The sequence below is a fragment of the Manacus candei genome, unplaced genomic scaffold (genome assembly GCF_025592945.1).
Source record: "Manacus candei isolate 608988 ecotype Guabito, Panama unplaced genomic scaffold, ASM2559294v1 h1tg000119l, whole genome shotgun sequence".
Classification (NCBI taxonomy): domain Eukaryota; kingdom Metazoa; phylum Chordata; class Aves; order Passeriformes; family Pipridae; genus Manacus; species Manacus candei.
In genome coordinates, this window is record NW_026138167.1 from 3,545,039 (window position 1) to 3,563,687 (window position 18,649).

The following is an 18,649-nucleotide window of genomic DNA, read 5'->3' on the forward strand; positions in this document are numbered from 1 at the left end:
TGCCAGAACATGTTACGTGCTTGGTGAATAACCCTCTCCTGGAGAGACCTAGGTAAGTCTTCTCTACTATGCTTATTTTATGTATTGAGCCTCTGAAAACTTCTTCTGAAGAAAGGATTAAAATGGATATGGCATTTTACCACGGTAAAATGGTATATTTTATTAAAAATAAATAGAAATAATGGCTTAGTAATTCACATTCGGTCAAAAATAGATAGGTTGAAGCTAAACTAATCTTCATTTGTCTTGTATTTTGCACTTACTCTGCTAAGTTTTCTTTTGCAGTACAGAAAATGGAAAGCACTTCTTTCAGTATCTACACTCTGCATGTATTTTTGATATATGTAAATTTGCTTCCCTCTATTTGTATTACTAAAGATCTTGCTCCTTCTTGCTATTTCTGGCACTGAAGTCATAATAATCTGTGACATAAGCAATTTGAGGCTCCAGCTGAGAGAAATGGGCTGAACTCTGTAGCACACTTGAAGTTCTCCACTGCCATTGGCAGCTGCAAGGTATAATTTCAGATGAGGGATAAGAAGGGGGAGTGGGGAGGAACTGCCAAATAGGAGAAATGTCTGGGACATGGAACTAAGACAAAAGGATCCCTGTGAGCTTTCCAACGTGGAGGCTCGATGTGACTCCACTTTCTGTATGTTATGGACAGTATTTCAGTACTGCTGGTCTCAGCCACAAAGAATTACTACCCTTTCTTTTAATTCTTTGTCTTTGGAAATATAATGGAAGATTTAGACACTAAAAAAAAAAATCTGTTTAATTATCATCATATATTAAAGCTGTGCAGCTGATCGAACTGCCAAGGACAATGGGAGACTTTTCAAAGTTATGATGTGTCACTGCTGGGAGAAGCAAGGGCAGGCAGACTGCTCTGATTGCCTGAGATAATGTTCCAGATATTTACTCTAAGTGTAGTGGCTTTTCAGTGGCCTATTTCTGAAATACTGTAGAATACTTTAAGGATAGAAGTGTAGTTTGAGTGGGGCATTGTTCTCTAGCAAGTGAGAGAGAAATGCTTTGGAGAGCTGAATAGAGTCACAGGGATAGAAAATGGAATATGAAATTCATAGAAGTATTCTTGAATACCAATGGAAACTGGAGAATAATGCAAGGCTAAAATGATACAGGAAGGAAAAAAAATAAATAGGTTTTGGCATCAAATTAAGGCTCATGGAAAAGTTCTAAAGAATGAGTGTAAAGGAAGTAAGTCAGTAACCTAAAGAGTCAAATGAAGCAGGAGGAAGAAAAGACAGTCCTGCTGCAGAGAGTTGCACACAGGATCAGGTAAAAGGTGAGGGTTAGTGAACTGTTGTGAGAAGTAGAGGTGACATATCAGTGCATAGAAGTTGTATTCATGTGCTGCAAAAGACCACAGGAAAAAAAATTGGGAATGTGATGACAGCCTAGAAAAAAGCTCACCGAGATTGTAGCACTTCCTACTAAATAGAAAACACAACCAGATGCTTGAGGTAGTCACAAGCCTTTAGGAGGGAAAGGAGCTTGAAGGCCTAAGACTCTGAGGGGAAAACTACAGCAATATGAATGCAGGGTTAGAGCAACAGGAAAAATCCCTGCACTAAAAAAAGCACATGCAAAACTTAAACACCCTGAATGCTGAACCTCTTCTGCATGGATGTAACAAAAACAAGTTGGAGAAACATGTTTTTCATGACTGGCTAGTTTGATAGTATCTGTTTAACTGTATGAAGTGGATTAGGGATTACAAACTAGGCTGAGCTGTTGACACACTTGCTCAAAGTGATTCCAAGCTATGTAAAAATTGCTGCCATAAAACCTAAAAATTATGTAGGTTTTCATAGAAACAGGAAAATTGCGATGAGGTACCTCTGGGTTACATATAAATAAACAAAATTATAGCTAATGTGACCTTAGCAACAAACTGTGCTACAGCCAGGGCATTTCTGAAAATCCAAATGTTCAAATATTGGCTTTCACAAGCTTTTATGAAGTTACCTGTCCTGATGTACACAGAGGTGAAGGCAACTGGTGCTTTAAGACAACTAGGAAAGGTTTCTTCTGCAAGTCCTTTCTTAAAATTGGTGAGAAACTAAGCAGACTTCTATAATTAGCAGTGGAACTCACTCAAAAGATCTGCTTATCCTGTAGCAGAGCTCTAATAATTTCAGTGGAGTTACTTATGCAATGACTGCAAGCAAGTCAGAAACACAGTGTCTGTCAAGCATGTGGGCCATGAACATAATCCATGGTATCTATCTCATGCCTTCTAGAGGTAGTCAGGCTTCCTAACACAGCCTTAAAAGCCAGCAGCTTTTAAGATAAACTCCTAGTTTATCTTGTTTATAACAGATGCCTAAAAGTAGAGCCCAGGTTAGGAGCAGCTGTTAATAGGGCAGGCACTGGTGCATCTGCACTTGAATAAACTGGGGCAAAACCAGAGCAGCCTGGTTCTAGGCTGGACTAAGAGCATAAGACTCATTAAGTCTTGTGCTCCCTAGGCAAGGTGTAGCTGCTGCAGAACATCACCTCCATGCTGTGAGCCTGCTGCCTCAGCACCTGCTCTGTGTTGCCTAAATGGTCCTACTATGTAGCATCCCAAACTTGATTTTTAAAATGGAAAAGAGGTCTTTTCCCCCCTCTAAAAAATTAGAATTTCTAATTCAATCAGAGTGGAAATACAGCAGCCTTCGATGTCTGAGGGAAATCTGTGACTGAAACCTCCCATTTTCAGAAAGCATCCAGATTTGTGCTCTCCTAGGTGCCTGCACACACATGCACACACACCCACGCCTCCTGTCAGACGAGATGAGCCAGCCTGAAACTGTTGTATACAAACATACTACAGGAGCTGTGCTACAGACAAAACACTAGCAGAGGTAAAGAAATCCAGAGAGTCTTTCAGCATAGGATATTAATCCAAGCCACCCGTGTCAGCATCAGTACAAAGTGGAAGTAAATAGACTGCATTGGGTGGGTCTGCAATTCTATTGCTCCCCTAAAATCTGATTAGTAACTAAAACAGAAGCATGAAGGTCTTGCAATAACAGGAGGCACTACTGCTGTCTCTTTTATGGGGCTGTGCAAGGGGTCCTCTGCCTGTGGGATATAGTAACAAGGAGAGGTTTCTTTCTCTGCCAGACTCCCAGGTGGGCAACATAAGGAAGTATCTGACAGACTTTAAAAATGGAAGCAGAGTTTGGGTCAAATATGCACCTGGATTCTCATTGCACTGCATTACACTGTAAGGGTGTTGACTTTAGTTTTCGTTTAGTCTTCCTTTAGTCAGAAAAATCCTGGGTGCTTCTTGGTATCAAAATTACTTGCAAGGAAATACAAAGGTCTAAGCAGAAAAAGCTGAAAAATTATCTGCTTGTCAATGTAACTCAGATTACATGGCTGAGAGCTTCAAAATCACCATAATCTTCAGTCTGTAGCAGGCTCCTAAAAGTTGTCTTAATCCATACACTGTAAGGACATCTAGTAAGTATGAAAAAGAATTTCAAGCCAAAGTGAATAAACAATAGCAAAGTTAACTGGAAGCCCTAAGCAGGTTTTTAAACACTTTTGCATCTAAGGGAGTTTCAAAACTGTTACTCTGAAGATGACTTCATATACAAAGAGAGTAAAAGAAAATGCTCCTAGTGGAGAGAAGTTGAAAGAATTGATTATTTTTCCCTAGAACTCCCTTAACTATGTGTTTATGTGGCAAGATTTGCCATATCTCCAGCTGTAGTTCTGATTGCTAATAGTTTTCAAAGACATAAGGAGAGCATTCACTGTTGATTTTGTGTGTACTGCCCTCCGAAGCAGAGGAGCTATGTTTGTGTGGTCTTATGCCATCTGTATTTTGTTTGAAACACAGAAGAATGCTCTCAGAAATCTGCCAAGTGTAAGAAAAAAGATGGAAGTACCAGAGCTCCCCCTCAGAAACCAAAATCTTCACCTTGTTCTGCCCTGCATTAATTAATGCTTCTGGGACAGCTGCCATCAGGTGCTGAGGCAAATGCTTTCAGCCTTGTGGTTCCTGAGACACCTGAGGCAGCTGCTTTTCCATCCTTCTCTGTCCTGCTGCCTGTTTATTTAGTACATTTAAGTGTTCCTGGGTTTGAAGCTCATCTGGTTTATGGTGCCAGGTGTGCCTTTTGCTGCTGAGAACATTAACTCATTGTTAGGAAAGCAGTGAGGGAAGGTGGCAGCTGAGCAACTTCATGTTTCAGCACACAGCAGCTGTATTTAAAAATCTGCTAATGTTGCACAGGAAGGGGGAGGTCAATTAATGCTTGTTTCTATTAAATCTCTACCTTGTCTATGTCCATTTCTGAATGATTAAAATAACTTAAATTCCAAAGGTAAACGGTGGCTCTTAATTTGTTAGCATGCATAAAACCACATATTTCTAATGACTGTTGCATTTTCCTTAGTTTTGTGGTGAAATTACTTCCAATGATGTTGCATTGGTAATCTGGACTGTGTTTAGCACAACACATTGGTGTAACTAAGTAGCACGTCAAGGCAAATGTGTTTCAAGGTATTTTTACAGTTTGTTAGGCTGTTCTTTCTCCATTTCCCCTTTTAACTATCAATCATCCAGCCTTTGAGTCTAAAAGTGATTTGAGTTTTCTTTTGGTGGGAGATGACCATTTGAGAACACTTGGGAGCTTTGGGTGGGATTTGGCAGAAACCTCCATCAAAGAAACTTTGTGCAACCATGTGATGGTGCCAGTCTTGAAGTTCCAAAGCACCAAATATTTCCTGAATTCTGCTGAATCGTGATGCATTTTTTCTGTTGTTTCTATTCACATCACTGCTGATTACTAAGATATCTGTGTGTAAACAAAACCTTTCTCATCTATAATTAGCCTTCTCTGACTGATTAAGGAACATGCTTAGAATGAGGACATGCTTAAATAGAATGCTGCTATTTAAACCATCTAACTTCATAATCAATCGCTAGATACAGGAAAAAAAATAGTTGATAATTTAAATGCAGTAAGATTGCCTGAGTATAACAGAAATGCTCTTAAGATGTTACTTTTCTGCTTCAGCAGATTATAAAATCCTATAGCACCTGAACTGCAAATGACTTCATTTGGAGCTGTTAAAGTGGAAATTATCTATGCTGACTAGTTTGTGCTCCTGAAGGATGAATTGTTCTGGGGATTTGTTACTTCATATTTATAGTTATTGCATCAAATACATCTTCCTTGTTATGCAGTCTAGCAATAGTTGAGAAGGGGCTTTGAAATTGTGTAACTGATGCTGTTTAGTTTAACCATTCATTTTTCATTTAGGTATTTTAATATCAGTAATATGGGACTCCTTCTAGAAAGAAAAAACCAGCATGTATTTCAAAATGTTTCACTTTTTGTGTGTGTGGTATTCATTTTCTATCACACAAGCTTGCAAGGTTTAGCAGAGAATAAATCACCATCATCCAGCACTTTGGAGCTCTAGTCTCCCTTCTGGATGTGATTCATTGTGACACTGGACAATGACAGTGATCTGCTGTGTATATTTTTCAATGAGCATTTATCACAAAACTGTCTCTTTTCTCCTCACCTAACTAAATGAGTTTACATGCTTGAGCTTAAGTGTTTAAATTGAACTGTCCCAAACAAAACAAAGAGATATTTTAATTAGGCATCTGGGAACAGATTTTGTTCCCTTCTTCAACTGTTTTATCCAGTTATCATTAGTTATAGCTCAAGATGGAAGAGGGAGCAGAAGTTGCCATAGAAGCAAAAAAGGTAATATCCTTAAGTGTATGTAATATTTGTCTGAATGCCTATTATTTTGTTAAGCAAACCCGTTAAATCAATCATAATTTATTTTGATGAATGATAACTCAGAATTAGTAAATGAACCATGAAAAATGAGAATTTCATTTAGCATCTTATGTCTTGGTAAATGAGAAAATAAAAAGATAGGGCTGTGTTCATGCAGGAAATGTATCCACATGCAAAACCAGGAACTGCTACTTTTCCAGTGTGCTAAATGGGCTTCAGAGAGAAGAATGGTTCTGCTATGGAATTATGTAGGAAGTATCTGTATTTGCTGCCTTCATGTTTCTTTTTCAGGTAGTCTTTGGCTGTCACTGGAAAGCTGAGTATTTCAGCAAGATTCAGAGAACACAGTAAGTCTTGAATTACAGTCTTTTTTTGTTACCCCCTTAAAAGTTCATATTATTTTTTGTGCCTCCTTGTTTTGTTCACGGTAGGCCATTTTATGTTACAAAAATATTTGTAATATCATTCCTCTGTAAGAAAGACTGGGAATGTGCTTTGCCTTTCTGAATGCCTTTCCTACAGTCTATATTCTATGAGGCAAAGGGTATTTCGTTCTTTCTGTATTGTAATGAGGGAAGAGACGTGGCTCTAAATATAGACATCATCCTGAATGCATACGTAACTGAGTGCTGTTGCACCTGCCAAGCAAGTATAAACCAAGTATACACAATTATTTGTCTCATATTGTCACGGCTCTACAAGCTTGGAAAGTAATAGGTAATAGATATTTTCTTTTAGATAACATTTTAACAGTGATTTCCTAAAGAAACAAAATGGAGACACAGTCTTTAGACAGCTACTGTCCAATACTTAGACACACAAACTTCAGTTTCACTGACCTGCAGAATGGACTGGATACAGTAGGAATCATATAACAAATCCCTCCATTTAGACAAAAAGATCCATAACTGGTGCCACAGAGTTCTTCATGATCTTAAAAATAAGACCAAAAAAACACTGAGAAAAATAGAGACTTCAAAACCAGAAAAACACCAAAACAAACCCTCACACAAACAAAACCACTCTATGAACAGAAAAGGTGTCGGCCTTGCCCTCCAGGCCAGCAGCACACAGCACTGTCTTGCACAACTGTTTCATGTAACAATATGTGGAAAAGATCACTAATTTATCACCATATCACATGAGAAACACCTAAATTAGATAAATAAATCAAACTTTCTCTGGCACTGAGAGGAACTTCTGAACTCTCCGTTCCTTCCTTGGCCGTGCCGAGCACAGTGACCACACGATGACCTGTGGGGAGTCTGGTTTGTCCTGTTCCACTGGCACAAACTATCTTTAGCTTAACTACCTTCTGTGAGAGCCAGTACAGATGCACCCAGAATAGTCACAGGTGTGGGCCAGCACATTCTGAGACTGCTCAGGGCTGTGTTAAGAGCTGAATCACAGCCCACTTGGGCACCGTCAGGTTTTCCCACCCCAGTTCTTAATGAGCAGAGGAGGAGACAGCCTGCCAAGGGTCACTTATGTGGTACAATGTAATTTCCACAGACCTCAGAAAGGCTTTTTCCTGACTCAATAGGCTTCTTGGATGAATTGCTAGTGTGTTAAACATAATTAGGAATTCTAATAACACCCCCATACAGGACACTAATGTTGGCACTCGTAGCAGCAGTTGACCATTTTATGCTTAAAAAGCATATTTAACTGTACCACTTCACTCTTTCTGAAAGCAGTCTAAATTTGGAAGCTGGACTGCATATATTTATGACACATTTAATGCATCAGTAATTCATTTTATATATATATATGCATATATATATTTTTATATATTTCTTCCATCTTATGAAACCACAGTATCTCAATCAAAACAAAAATAGAGCAGTCTTCTGACATCACAAGGGTGAGGATCATGTGTTACCTCACACTTTAAGTGTTCTTGCTGTTATTTCTCCCAGAAGCTCTGAAAATAAGAACTCTGCTGTCTCACTATTTATGTATAGAAGACATGTTCTATACAAAATACAGTGTAAGACTAATCAAGATTTTAGTTTTCTTATTTGTCCTTCAGGAAAAAGAGTTAGGGTTCCCCTTTATTCCTGCAGAAAAAAGTGAGAAGTGTGGCCATAAGAAATCCTACCCTAGAGGGAGTTTCTACAGCTCTGTATGTAAAATAAAACTGACTTTTCTATGAGTAGCAGAGAGGCTTAGCTACTTCTAACTCTGCAACAAAACCATTGTGCATCCTGCTATCCTCTAGACAATCTCCAGCAATTCCATTCTCCCTTTTTTTCCACATATTCTTCCATTTCTGTGATGGCATACTGGTGTAGGAGTGTGAGTCAAGTCCTTCTGTTATTTTAAGGTGAAGTTAAACCCCAGCGCCCAACAGGAATTCAGTGCCATGTTCCTCTTATCCAAGTGCATCCAAATGGGAACTGGACCTTTTTGCCTGTGTGCAGATAAATGAGGGAGCTGGAGGAGGGAGAAGAAAGGCTGGAAAGATTGTTCATGTTTGACCTTGTTGCACAGAAATGTGTGTTCTGCCCTACCTTGTAGGAAGTTAAATGGAAATTTATTTTAACTCCGAAGCTTTCTGTGCTTGTCTACTGGCAATTCATTTCCTGCAAGTTCACTATTAGAAGACTAACAGTACAATTGCAATAGGAATAAAATGGGCACAGAAGAAAAACAAGGAGGTTTTTAAACAAGAACTACAAATTATTTGATTTTAGTCTATTCAAACCTAACAGTGGGCCTTCTGTGAGAGTGTCATTCAATTGAATCCTCTGACAAATGAAGAGAGGGTACTGAACACATGAACAGTGTATCAGGATATCCACACAATTATAAGAAACAGCTGAGAAAAACAAAACTCTCAACGTGCTCTCAACTCTATCAAGTGTCTGAGGGAGTTAACTGTTGAAATTCTACCAGATGGAAAAGCAAGATGATAGAAGGTGGGCCCCCAAAAAAATTCTTTTACACAGCTCATGGAAAGGTTGCAAAGAAGTTCTCGTGAGAATTAATGAGAATTTGTTAACCTCCTTAAAATCCTGCCTTAAGGTTCTATTTCTTTTCTTCATCTTTAGGCAGAAATGGACCTGTCTCACACTGGCACAGTGGCAGAGTCCTGAGGAAACCTCAGTGCCTCCAGTCACCCAGGCCTCGGGACATCTGGGAGGATGATCCCTGTTCAGGTGTGATCTCTGTACTAAGGACCAGCTCTGCAGCACAACCAGGCATTTCTGTTCTGGCAAAATACCTCAGGCACTCTGTCTTAGGCCTATTAGAGAATGTGAGAGAGGCAGAGAGAGAGAACAAAAAGTGCCCAGGGAGCCTTTGAAACCTTTTTGATTGTAATTACAGACAATTTTTCTATAGGCTATTTCCTTCCAGAGATAGACTTTTTCCAGTCCTGAGGGAAAAATGGTAACCTTAATTTTACCAGTGATGAGAAACTCAAAGAAGCCTCTATGTCCATCTAGATCAGGTGCCCCTCTTTCCATCCTGTTGTGCTTTTCATTAGTTCTATTTTGTTTATCAATACTTTGCTACTACTTAGTGAAATTATCAGAGTAAAACAGTATAAAGTAGGTGTCAGAATTATAAAAGGCAATAAAAGAAAATTCAGGATGCTCAACACTATAAAACATCATTACTAGAAAATCGTAACACAAAAATAGATATTATTGTACTTCATACCTACTGTACTGAAATAGAGTAGCTTGCAGCAAATTTCAGAGCCACAGTTCTGTATTTATAGATAGGAAGGTGTGAAAGCACCAGTTTATCCCTCTAAATTTATAGTCAATGATGCAAAAGAGTATACTGGAGAATCAGAAGGGGTTCAGTACAAGCCAAAACCCAATTACATTAGCATTGGTGAATGTGTTATGATTTTTCATGAGGTAGGTCAATACATTATATTAATCTAAAAATGCAAATTGTGTGCTTTGAAAGTCAAATGTATATTACATTCAGACTCCATAATCAAGATAGAAAAGTTTAACAAGTCAAGTGATGATTGGAGATTAAAAAAATACAAAAGATTTAGCTTTTAAATTAACAGAGCTCTCTGTATGTTGTACATAATATATATGTATGTATTTTGATACATCCTATGTGAGAGATTAAAGAGAAAACAGGACACAAAGTTATTTTTAAAAAAAGTTGAATTTGGTGGAAGGAGAAGCAAAGAGGAATAAAACAAGGTTGTTCTTTCTTAATGCTAGACTATCAATACTTAAAACTGGCTGGGGTAATAGCAAGCTCTAAATACACTTATTTTTAATTATTCTTTTTGAGGACATGCACATGTCCTGGTTTCAGCTGGGACAGAGTTAATTTTCTTCCTGGTAGCTGGTACAGTGCTGTGTCCCTAAACTATCTCGTCTGTTTGCATTTAAACTGTTGTAACCTGACTGTCCTAGCTATTAAAAAAACAAATTCAGGCTCAACACCACCTTAACTCTCCAAGAGCCAAGCCAGCCTAGATAATCCACATGTTGACTCAGCTGTCTTGCCTAGTCCAGAGGCTAAAATACTAGACTGTCTAATCCTGAAGTCTGCTAACACAAAAAAGGAAAGGGGGGGGAGTGGGAAATGTTGACAGAAGATAAAAGGGGGCTGATGCTTCCTCACTTACAAGCAACTTTGGACTGTATGCTAATCAGTCACAAAGTGTGAAACGTTAGGATTGATCAAAGCAAACATGCCCTTACAGAATTTGTACCATCAGCAGGTGAACTCTAGTAAGGGATGGCAGCTCTACAGAGCAGTTGTGACAATCCCAGGGGCAGCTCCCAAATTCAAGGCAATATTAATGAATTCTAATTATACATGTATGTGTATCCAGGTAAAGACTTGGAAGAAATTACCTGTTCGCATATTATTCCGACAACAATCTTTATTCTTGGTCAGAGGCTACTCTTCTAAAACAGCACCTGAAGACAAACATGGAAGTTGAGCATGTCATTTTTAAAGCTGATGACTTTTTCCCCTGAAGAGACAGCTATTGGAATGCAACTTAGTGTTGCTGCTAAGAGTCTGCTGCACTGTGACAGTGAGGTTCTGTCAGATGTGAGCTCCATTAACTCACAGTTAATGGCAAACATTCAGGTCTGCTATCCAGTTCAGTGAATCCCTAAAGGCAGAGTAAAACCAAATTCACACTAAAGCATATTGAAACAATGAATGCTTTTTTCAAACTGCCATGCTTATTCAGAATCACCATACCTGTGCATTTAGGCAATCTAATTGATTGTGTCTGGCCAACTCATTAGATTGGTGTTTGCACCTTGAAAGACAGTGCACACAACTGCCCCAGTCCTCAGACTGCTGATTATTCAGTCAGGTAAGGTCTTGGTGGTAGAATTCTTGTATTCCACAAACAAGAACTTCCCAATTTGTCATTTCTCACTGAGAGTCTGTGTGTTCCAGTTGAGTGTTTCTCATGTCTGGATGTCAGGTGGAATTAGTAATACAGGCTGTGAATTTATCAGAACTCAGCAAGGTCAAGGCTTGTACAATGATCTTTAAAATCTGGAATAGAAACACTCTGCCTGGACAGAAACCAATCTTCACTTGACAATGCTAAAAGAAACTTATTCTGTAGATATGCCAACTCTATAACCAGCTAGCCTTGCTATATTCTGTTTTCCTGTTAGGTATAGTCAAGGTTTACTGTACCAAATAGGTTATGTTTAAGCCTAATGCAATAGATCATCCTATTTTTTCATGTTTGCTCTTTTTTCTTAATTATACTTTAAAGTGTACGTAAAGCAATTATTTAAGCAAACTGCTCTATATTGGAAGGAAGAATCTTTTTCCCATTAAATGATCAAATAAAATAAAGTCTCAGCTTTAGAGGAATAATTGCCTATCCTTCAGCTTTCAGTAACAGAAAACCAACTTTCTGCAGAGGCCCATTTCAGAAGGTATAATGCATTTGTACTTACTTTATGAGCAGACAGTTCTGGTTTTCATGGGACCTCAGGTGGCTTCTCTAGTTTTCAAGTGTCCTGTCCATACAGGAGAATCTGAAATGGCAGTTGCCTGTCACACTGGGCTGTAACAGCAAGGTCCCCACCCAAAGGCGTCCTCTTGAGCTGCCTCAGATACACAACCTTTGTGTGCACAACGAGAACAATTAACATTGCACAAAGAGACAGATGAACAGGAGTCGCTTCAGAACTTAAATCCTGGCTTTAAAAGAAATAAATCATCCTGCAGATAGGTTTCTCCTGCAGTCCAGATCTGGATTTTATGTGCTGTGGAAAAAGGCTTCACATTTACATACAGTGCAATGTGGGTGAGGTTACAGCAAAGACAAACATCCTTGCAGAGGCAAAGCACAGAATAGGGGAACACCCCATTATGCTCACAGAATCACTTGCATGTTTTTCTATGGTTACCAGCACTACAGTTTATTGCTGAATTCAAAATATTCACATAGTCTAACTCACACAAATTGCATCATAAATATATTTTACACAGCAGTCAAAAATCTGATTTAAATTTGTATCTAATTGGGGCAAGCAGTCCTTGTTAATTTAGTCTCCCTTTTCACAGGAAGTTCCACAAAACAGTAGATATCCAATAGCTCTCATAACAGAAAATATAAACAGGATATATCACCTAAATTTCAGACTAGCTCCTGTACCAGATTTAATTAGGATATGAGTCCTTGAATTGACAGAATAACTTTAGTTTTGCTACTGCAAAAAGGAGATCTCTCATCTCCTTTCCTTCATCTTACTATCAGTATGCACCTCACTGTCTCTGCTGCTGCTCCGGGGGTAAGCTGAACTTTTTCAGGAGATGCTTAAATCCAGTGATCTGGCAGAAAATCCCATGGGGAAGCTGAGGTTTTCTGCTGCATCAGTGTGTTACAGGGGTGTGCTGTGCCACTCATCACTGTTTGGACTAGTTCTCATTGTGACGGGTACTACACGTGGTTTATAGGCTGACTGCAGACAACAAGGCAGCCTGAGGAAGGCCATGGGACCACTAGTTCTCTATTTTCTCTTTTTTAAGACTGAAGAGGAAATAAATCATTAGGTAGTCATGTATTTATGAGTTTTTCTCTGGGGTGCTGCACTCTGAAAAGAGGTTCGAGTATGTATAAGTGTCCTAAAAAGAACAGATTGGAGTCCCTATCTCATTAGAAATGGGATGATATATTTAAAGAAAAGGAAATACTACCACAGAAATTGTTGCTAAACTCTATTCCAACTTGCCTAAACCTATCTGTGCACTGAGTTCATACTAGAAACACAAAGATCATTTGTGCTTCTACCTTCCACTTTCCAAACTGTCTCCTCTTAAGAGGCAGATGTAGCCTATGCTCACAGAAACCACAGATCCAATTGTATTAGTGCTCAATTGTGTATCTTGCATGCATCTTGGGAGCTCCTGAAAAGTTACTCTGTGTATCCAGTTGGAGCATTTTAACCTGAAATTTAAAATACAGCCTATTTTGCTCTGTGCCAGCTCGTTGAAAAAAAAGCTTCAGATCAGTTCTATCCTTTCCCCCACATCTTTGCCATCTGAACTGGCACTAACAACAGCTGTATGTTGTTGGAAATGTTACAGTTTAGACATTTAAGTCACCTGTGCATACTGAGATATATTGGAACAAATGTTTTGAACTCGCTGGGTTTGTCTTTAAACGAACCTGTGTGCTTTACTCCCCACATATTTAAATCAGAATCTGCTTTGCCTCTTGAGTTTGGGTACTTTTACTGGTTAGCTGGCCCAAGCATCCATGAGATGCTGTATCCCCTCAAAGAATGTAACTGTAAGTCTTAGTGAGCACAGGCAGAGAAAAAGCAAGCCCTGAATAGTGATTTGGGCTTTGTTTTATGGTTCTTTGTTATTCAAATATTCTTAAAATTAATCTCTATGTAAACACTCCCACAAATTAAAGATCATTTTGGTCATGTGGCTATTTCAAATACACATTTAGATTAAGTTTTGCATCTTACAGCCATCATAAAGTATGAGATTTTACTGCATTATGTATTCTTTTTAAAAATAAAAAAAAAAAAAGTAAAATCTCATTCTGCCCCAATATTGAGCTCAAATATTTGTGTTGTGAAAACGGTGAACAGAAAAGGTTTCAAAAATTGCTTAGTGAGCTAATTAAATATAACTTTCCTTCTGAGATATGTCCTTGGTATCTGTCAAGCAGTTAGTAACCTACACCTCTTATTTCCTCCAAGAGCCAGGACCTGTCCTGAAGTCTTGTTAAAAGGAGTCTGTTTTTTCTCACCTAGGTGTAACTTCTCATCCCCTCCCCATCTGAAGCTCATAACTGATCCGAGCACAGAAAATCATCAGGTGTCAGAAAAAAAATCCATCGAACTGCCTGAAACAAATGAGGATCCCTCTAAGGAAGAATTCAAGGTGAGATGTTACAACAAATCTGTATAAGGACAATGTGTTACTCAAATTTACACCCTGAAAGTTTCTTTTAGGATGGGACAGCCACAATGTCAGGGAATTCTAACAAAAGGCAGAAGCAAAGGCAGGTCACAAATAGCTCACAAATCTCAGTGTGCTTTGTCTTACAGGTTAATTTTTTTGACTACAGTTGTTTAAAATTCTTTCCATTACAGTTTTCTGAGATGACAACAAATTACTGAGTCCTCTTGTCTTAGAAATGCCTACAGCAAAAATTTAGGTTTAGGTTTTGATTTTATCCACTGAAGTACACCTAGGACTAATTATGTACTACAACAGCAGCCTAAAACTCTTGTCATGGTGTTGAAATTGCAATTTGAGACGTTACAGTGACTTTAAGGGGACACTTTCCATTCCTAAAATTTCCCAAGCAGTTTGCAACCAACTGCAGATTTCCATCAGAAACCCCGGTTCTACTGTATGAGATATTCATACAGACATTGGCAAAGCTACAAAGTTGAGCTTCTGTCAAATATAACTACAAATTCGTAATTTTGAGATAGAGATTCCAGTCTCGAGCCTGTGTGTGCTTATGTGGGGGGAATTAATAAATTCTGCAAGACGCATTAAAAAAAATCACTGCCAAGCTTGGGAAAAAAACCCCACAACACTATTCTTTCATTCTGTGTGCTTGATGATTTCTTCTGTGGCACTTTTGGTTCCAAGTTTCATCAACTCTTGTAAGAAATCGACTGAAATTAATGCAATTTAAAGGTTCTCACTGCGTGGTTAATTTTTACTCATACCTCAGTGGCAGATGTAGTGACCCCACAATGTCAGCTCCCCAGTGTCAGTAACCTCAGATCCAGTGATCAGAACTCTAAAAATCCCTGTTACAAACTCTGTACAAGAAGACAGTTTAGCACATGGTGACAGAATCAAATTGACTGGTGCCTCTTAAATAATTTTGAGTTAATACAAAATGTTTATCGTGAGAGTTTAGATATTTACTTTTACATGGTAGTCATCAGGAATCAAATGTAACTAGTGTTCATTATACTGATTTAGATTTTTTAAGATTTATCCAGAGAGCTGGTTGCTATTACAGCATAGGGTGGATAACTCAAAACCTGAATTCCAGTCCCATTTATTTTGTCCATTTAAAGCACATTCATAACCTTGGGTTGGTTTACCTCCTTTTTTTTTTCTCTCTCTCTCTCTTTTTTTTTTTTTTTTTTGGTGCATTTAATTTTGTATTGAGTTAATTTGCTCTACTTAAACCACGGCTTACCGCAGCACAGGGGTATTCTTAACTCTGCTGCTGTAATCTTTCTCAGACATGCACGGGGCAATCTGCTGAATCAACGTAATCCCTAATCCGCAGGGTGCAATCCCGCAGCTGCTCGCTCCGGCGCCGTTATGCAATCCCGGCCCCGGCGGCGCCGCGCGGGGCGGCGATGCGGGTCCCGCTGTGTCCGGCGGTGTGTCCCGCTGTGTCCGGCGGTGTGTCCCGCGGTGTGTCCCGCGGTCTGTCGCGCTGTGTCGCGCTGTGTCGCCGCTCCGGTGCCCGCGCGGGGGTCGCGCGCGGGGGGCGGGGCCGTGCCCGTAGTACTCCAGCGCGCGCCGCCCGCCGCCGCCATTGGCCCCGCGCCGCGCGCGTGACACGCGCGCGCCCCCCCCCCCACCCGCGCTCCCGCGGAGCGACCCGCGCGCGCGCGCGCCGGCCCAGCGTCGCCAAGGGAACGGGCGCGGGCGGCGCGCGCGGGGCCGCGCGCGGGCGGCCCCGGGTCCCTCCCCGTCCCCGCGTGGGGCGCGCGCAGGACGCCGGTGGCGCGGGCAGAGCAGGTACGTGCGGGGGGAGCCCCGGCGGCGTGAGGGGAGCCCCGGTGCGGGCCGTGCTCCGGCCGCGGGGCCGTGCCGTGCCCGGGCAGCGGGTCTGCGCTCTGCCCGAGCAGCGGGGCCGTGCCGTGCTCCGGTGCGGGCAGTGCCGTGCCGGGGAAGCGGGTCGGTGCCGTGCCCGGGAAGCGGGGCCGTGCCGTGCTCCGGTGCGGGCGGCGGGTCGGGGCCGTGTCCCGGCGCGGCCGTGCCCGCCGCGGGTTCCCCGCGCCCCCGGGGCCGGGCAGGGCGGCCCGGCGGGCCCCCCGCGCCGGCGGTGCCGGGGCAGCCGCTCCGCGCGGGACAAAGTTTGTCGGCGGTGGGGCCGGGGGCGCTCGGGACCCTGCGCGGGGTCCGCCGGGCCGGGCGGGCTGAGGGTCGCGGGCGGGCTGAGGGTCGCGGCCGGAGCGGCGTTACCCCCTCAGGGGAGGGGGCCGAGGGGCCGAGGGGGCTCTGGGGCACCTCCCGCTCCGCAGCCCCCCGGCACCGCCGCTCGCAGGGCCCCCGCGCCCCGCACAACTTGTGCCGTGCGGCTCCCGGGTACGGACGATGCCTCAGCGTGAAAGTCGCTTTTATTCTCCGTGCGGGCAAACCCACCCAACGTGTGGTGCCTCAGCAGTGCCTTCCCCGAGAGCGCTCCAGGTCTGTAAAGGTGCTGCAGCACTTCTTGGAAATCCCCCGTCCCGGAGCAGCATCACTGCTTGCCCCAACCAGAAAAGGAACTGTAGTTTCTTCTCTGAAGTTGAAATCCATTTAGAGTGCTCAGGGATTTTTTGGTTTACCTTGCATAAAAATGTAATAAATGTGATAGGCCTTTTTTGTTATATTTGTAGAGGTGAAATCTAAATCGTGAGGATTGATGAGCTGTAACAAGACAGCATGTCACAGTAACTTTTCTTAAGGAGAATAGTCCATGGGTATGCTTGGTTTCTACGCTTGTTAGCTTGCTGAACGTACAGGACAAGGTTCTGCTAAATGTGTCTCCATCAGAATTTCTTGGTTCTTACATGTGGGTTTGAGAGCAAACCGATCTACAAGGTCTGTGTTAAACAGAGCGCACACCTGGCACCATTGTAACAGCTGCCAAAGATGGTACATGTAAAAGAAGTAAAGTGAGTAACGATGTAGGGGTGTCTACAGCTGTGAATGCTCATTCTCTGCCACAGCAGAGAAGGCTCATTTGTCTGAACACAGGGCTGCTGTCATAGGCACACAGTCAGAAATTGCTGCTTTGTGGAGTGACTGTTAGGAATCCTACTCTTTTTGCAAGACTTATTACTGGAATTTGCACAAAGAAAGGTAAGCAAACTGTGTTCTTTTAATGTGCTGTGTAACATTATTACCCAAGTGTGGATCGGGTGAGACAATACTGATAGTTATTTTTTGGTAGCTCCTGTGAAGATACTGCAAGTTCCTGCAGGACACTTGTAAAAGGATTATTACTAACACAGTCACATTAGGTAGGGATTATATATTAGACCATGCAATAGTAGCACATAAATGCTCTGCAACAAGATACCACGATTAACATTGTGCAGCAAGTATCTTATACGGGAAAAGGCATTCCTCGATGTAGAGAACAATGTCTGTATTGTGGGGCAGTCTCCTCTGTGCAGAGAAGGGGGGGAATACTTCTCGGTTACAGAGGATGTGGAATAAGAAGCAAGTGTGTCCTTCTTCAAACGTGTTATGGTTCCTAAATGCAGGAAGAGTGTGCTTGCAGTCAGGGAAGGGGCTGTGTGAACCAAGAGCCCATTCCCGAAGCAGTTCGTACTCATTCCTCTGTTTCTGAGCAAAGTGGAGTTTTTGCAGCTCTGTCCTGATGCTACCCATTGGATTGCAAAACTGACTGGTTCAGTGCAAGGTGGGGATTTTGCCTGAAGGGCGAAAAGAGGTGGAAGTTGCACCCAAAGTTAGATGTGGTTAGCAGGTGGTAATTGTGCTAAAGACAGCAGTGGACAAAGAGAACAAGTAGCAAGAGTACACATCAGCTATTTCAGCTTCAGAACTGGAGCAGTAGGTGAGATAAAGATCTTGACTCCAACTGGTGTATGAAAAGGTCAGTAAGAAAATTAAGATGTGAGCTCTGTATGCTTGCAATGTGAGTACCAGTGCAAGCTGCTCCGCTCAGATATTTTCAGAGTGTGACTGACAGCATAAGTGCAGAACATAGCACGCAGTGTAGCTGTTTTCCCTGTCACTGTGTCTGTTCCCAAAGGTTAGTTGGGTGTAGGCATGATTACAGCTCTGAAGGTGCCCTGTCCAAGATGCTCACTACACTTCCCCTCTCCTGGCCCCCAGTACTGCTGTGCTGTTACTGCAGCTTGGGCTCAGTGGTGACTCCCCAAACTCTGGGTCCCTGGCAGCTGCTGTTCCTCTCGTGGTCTCTGTGCTGCGGAGGCTGACTCTGCAGTGATGTTGCATCACAGATCACTTTGGGCACAGAGGGACAGGACTCACAAAACCCCCAGCACGATGAAGTCCGTGGTTCCAGTGTTGGAACACGGGATTATGTCCCAGTCAGGAGGAGGAACTGCACTGCCCTTCGAGATCCTGACATGACTAAAATTTACCTATATCATCAGTATCTGTTTAAATTAGTTGCATTACCTGGCAATAGCACA

The 18,649-nt window shown here is 41.8% G+C and overlaps 1 protein-coding gene across 5 annotated transcripts in view; it reads right to left on the reverse strand.

Moving 5' to 3' along the window:
- NRG4 (neuregulin 4) overlaps window positions 1-18,649 on the reverse strand; it is a 44,498-nt gene that overhangs the window by 4,682 nt on the left and 21,167 nt on the right. For 2 of the 5 annotated variants that reach the window (XM_051770389.1, XM_051770385.1), the window contains exons 2-4: window positions 11,705-11,872; window positions 10,625-10,690; window positions 6,623-6,716 (exon numbers count right to left, since the gene is read on the reverse strand). In XM_051770389.1, the coding sequence (XP_051626349.1) occupies window positions 6,623-6,716; window positions 10,625-10,634 (104 nt within the window). In that variant the 5' untranslated portion in view covers window positions 10,635-10,690; window positions 11,705-11,872. Of the gene's footprint in view, window positions 1-6,622; window positions 6,717-10,624; window positions 10,691-11,704; window positions 11,873-15,441; window positions 15,727-18,649 lie in introns of those variants that run through there. The other 3 variants (XM_051770387.1, XM_051770386.1, XM_051770388.1) reach the window with 3 other exon arrangements.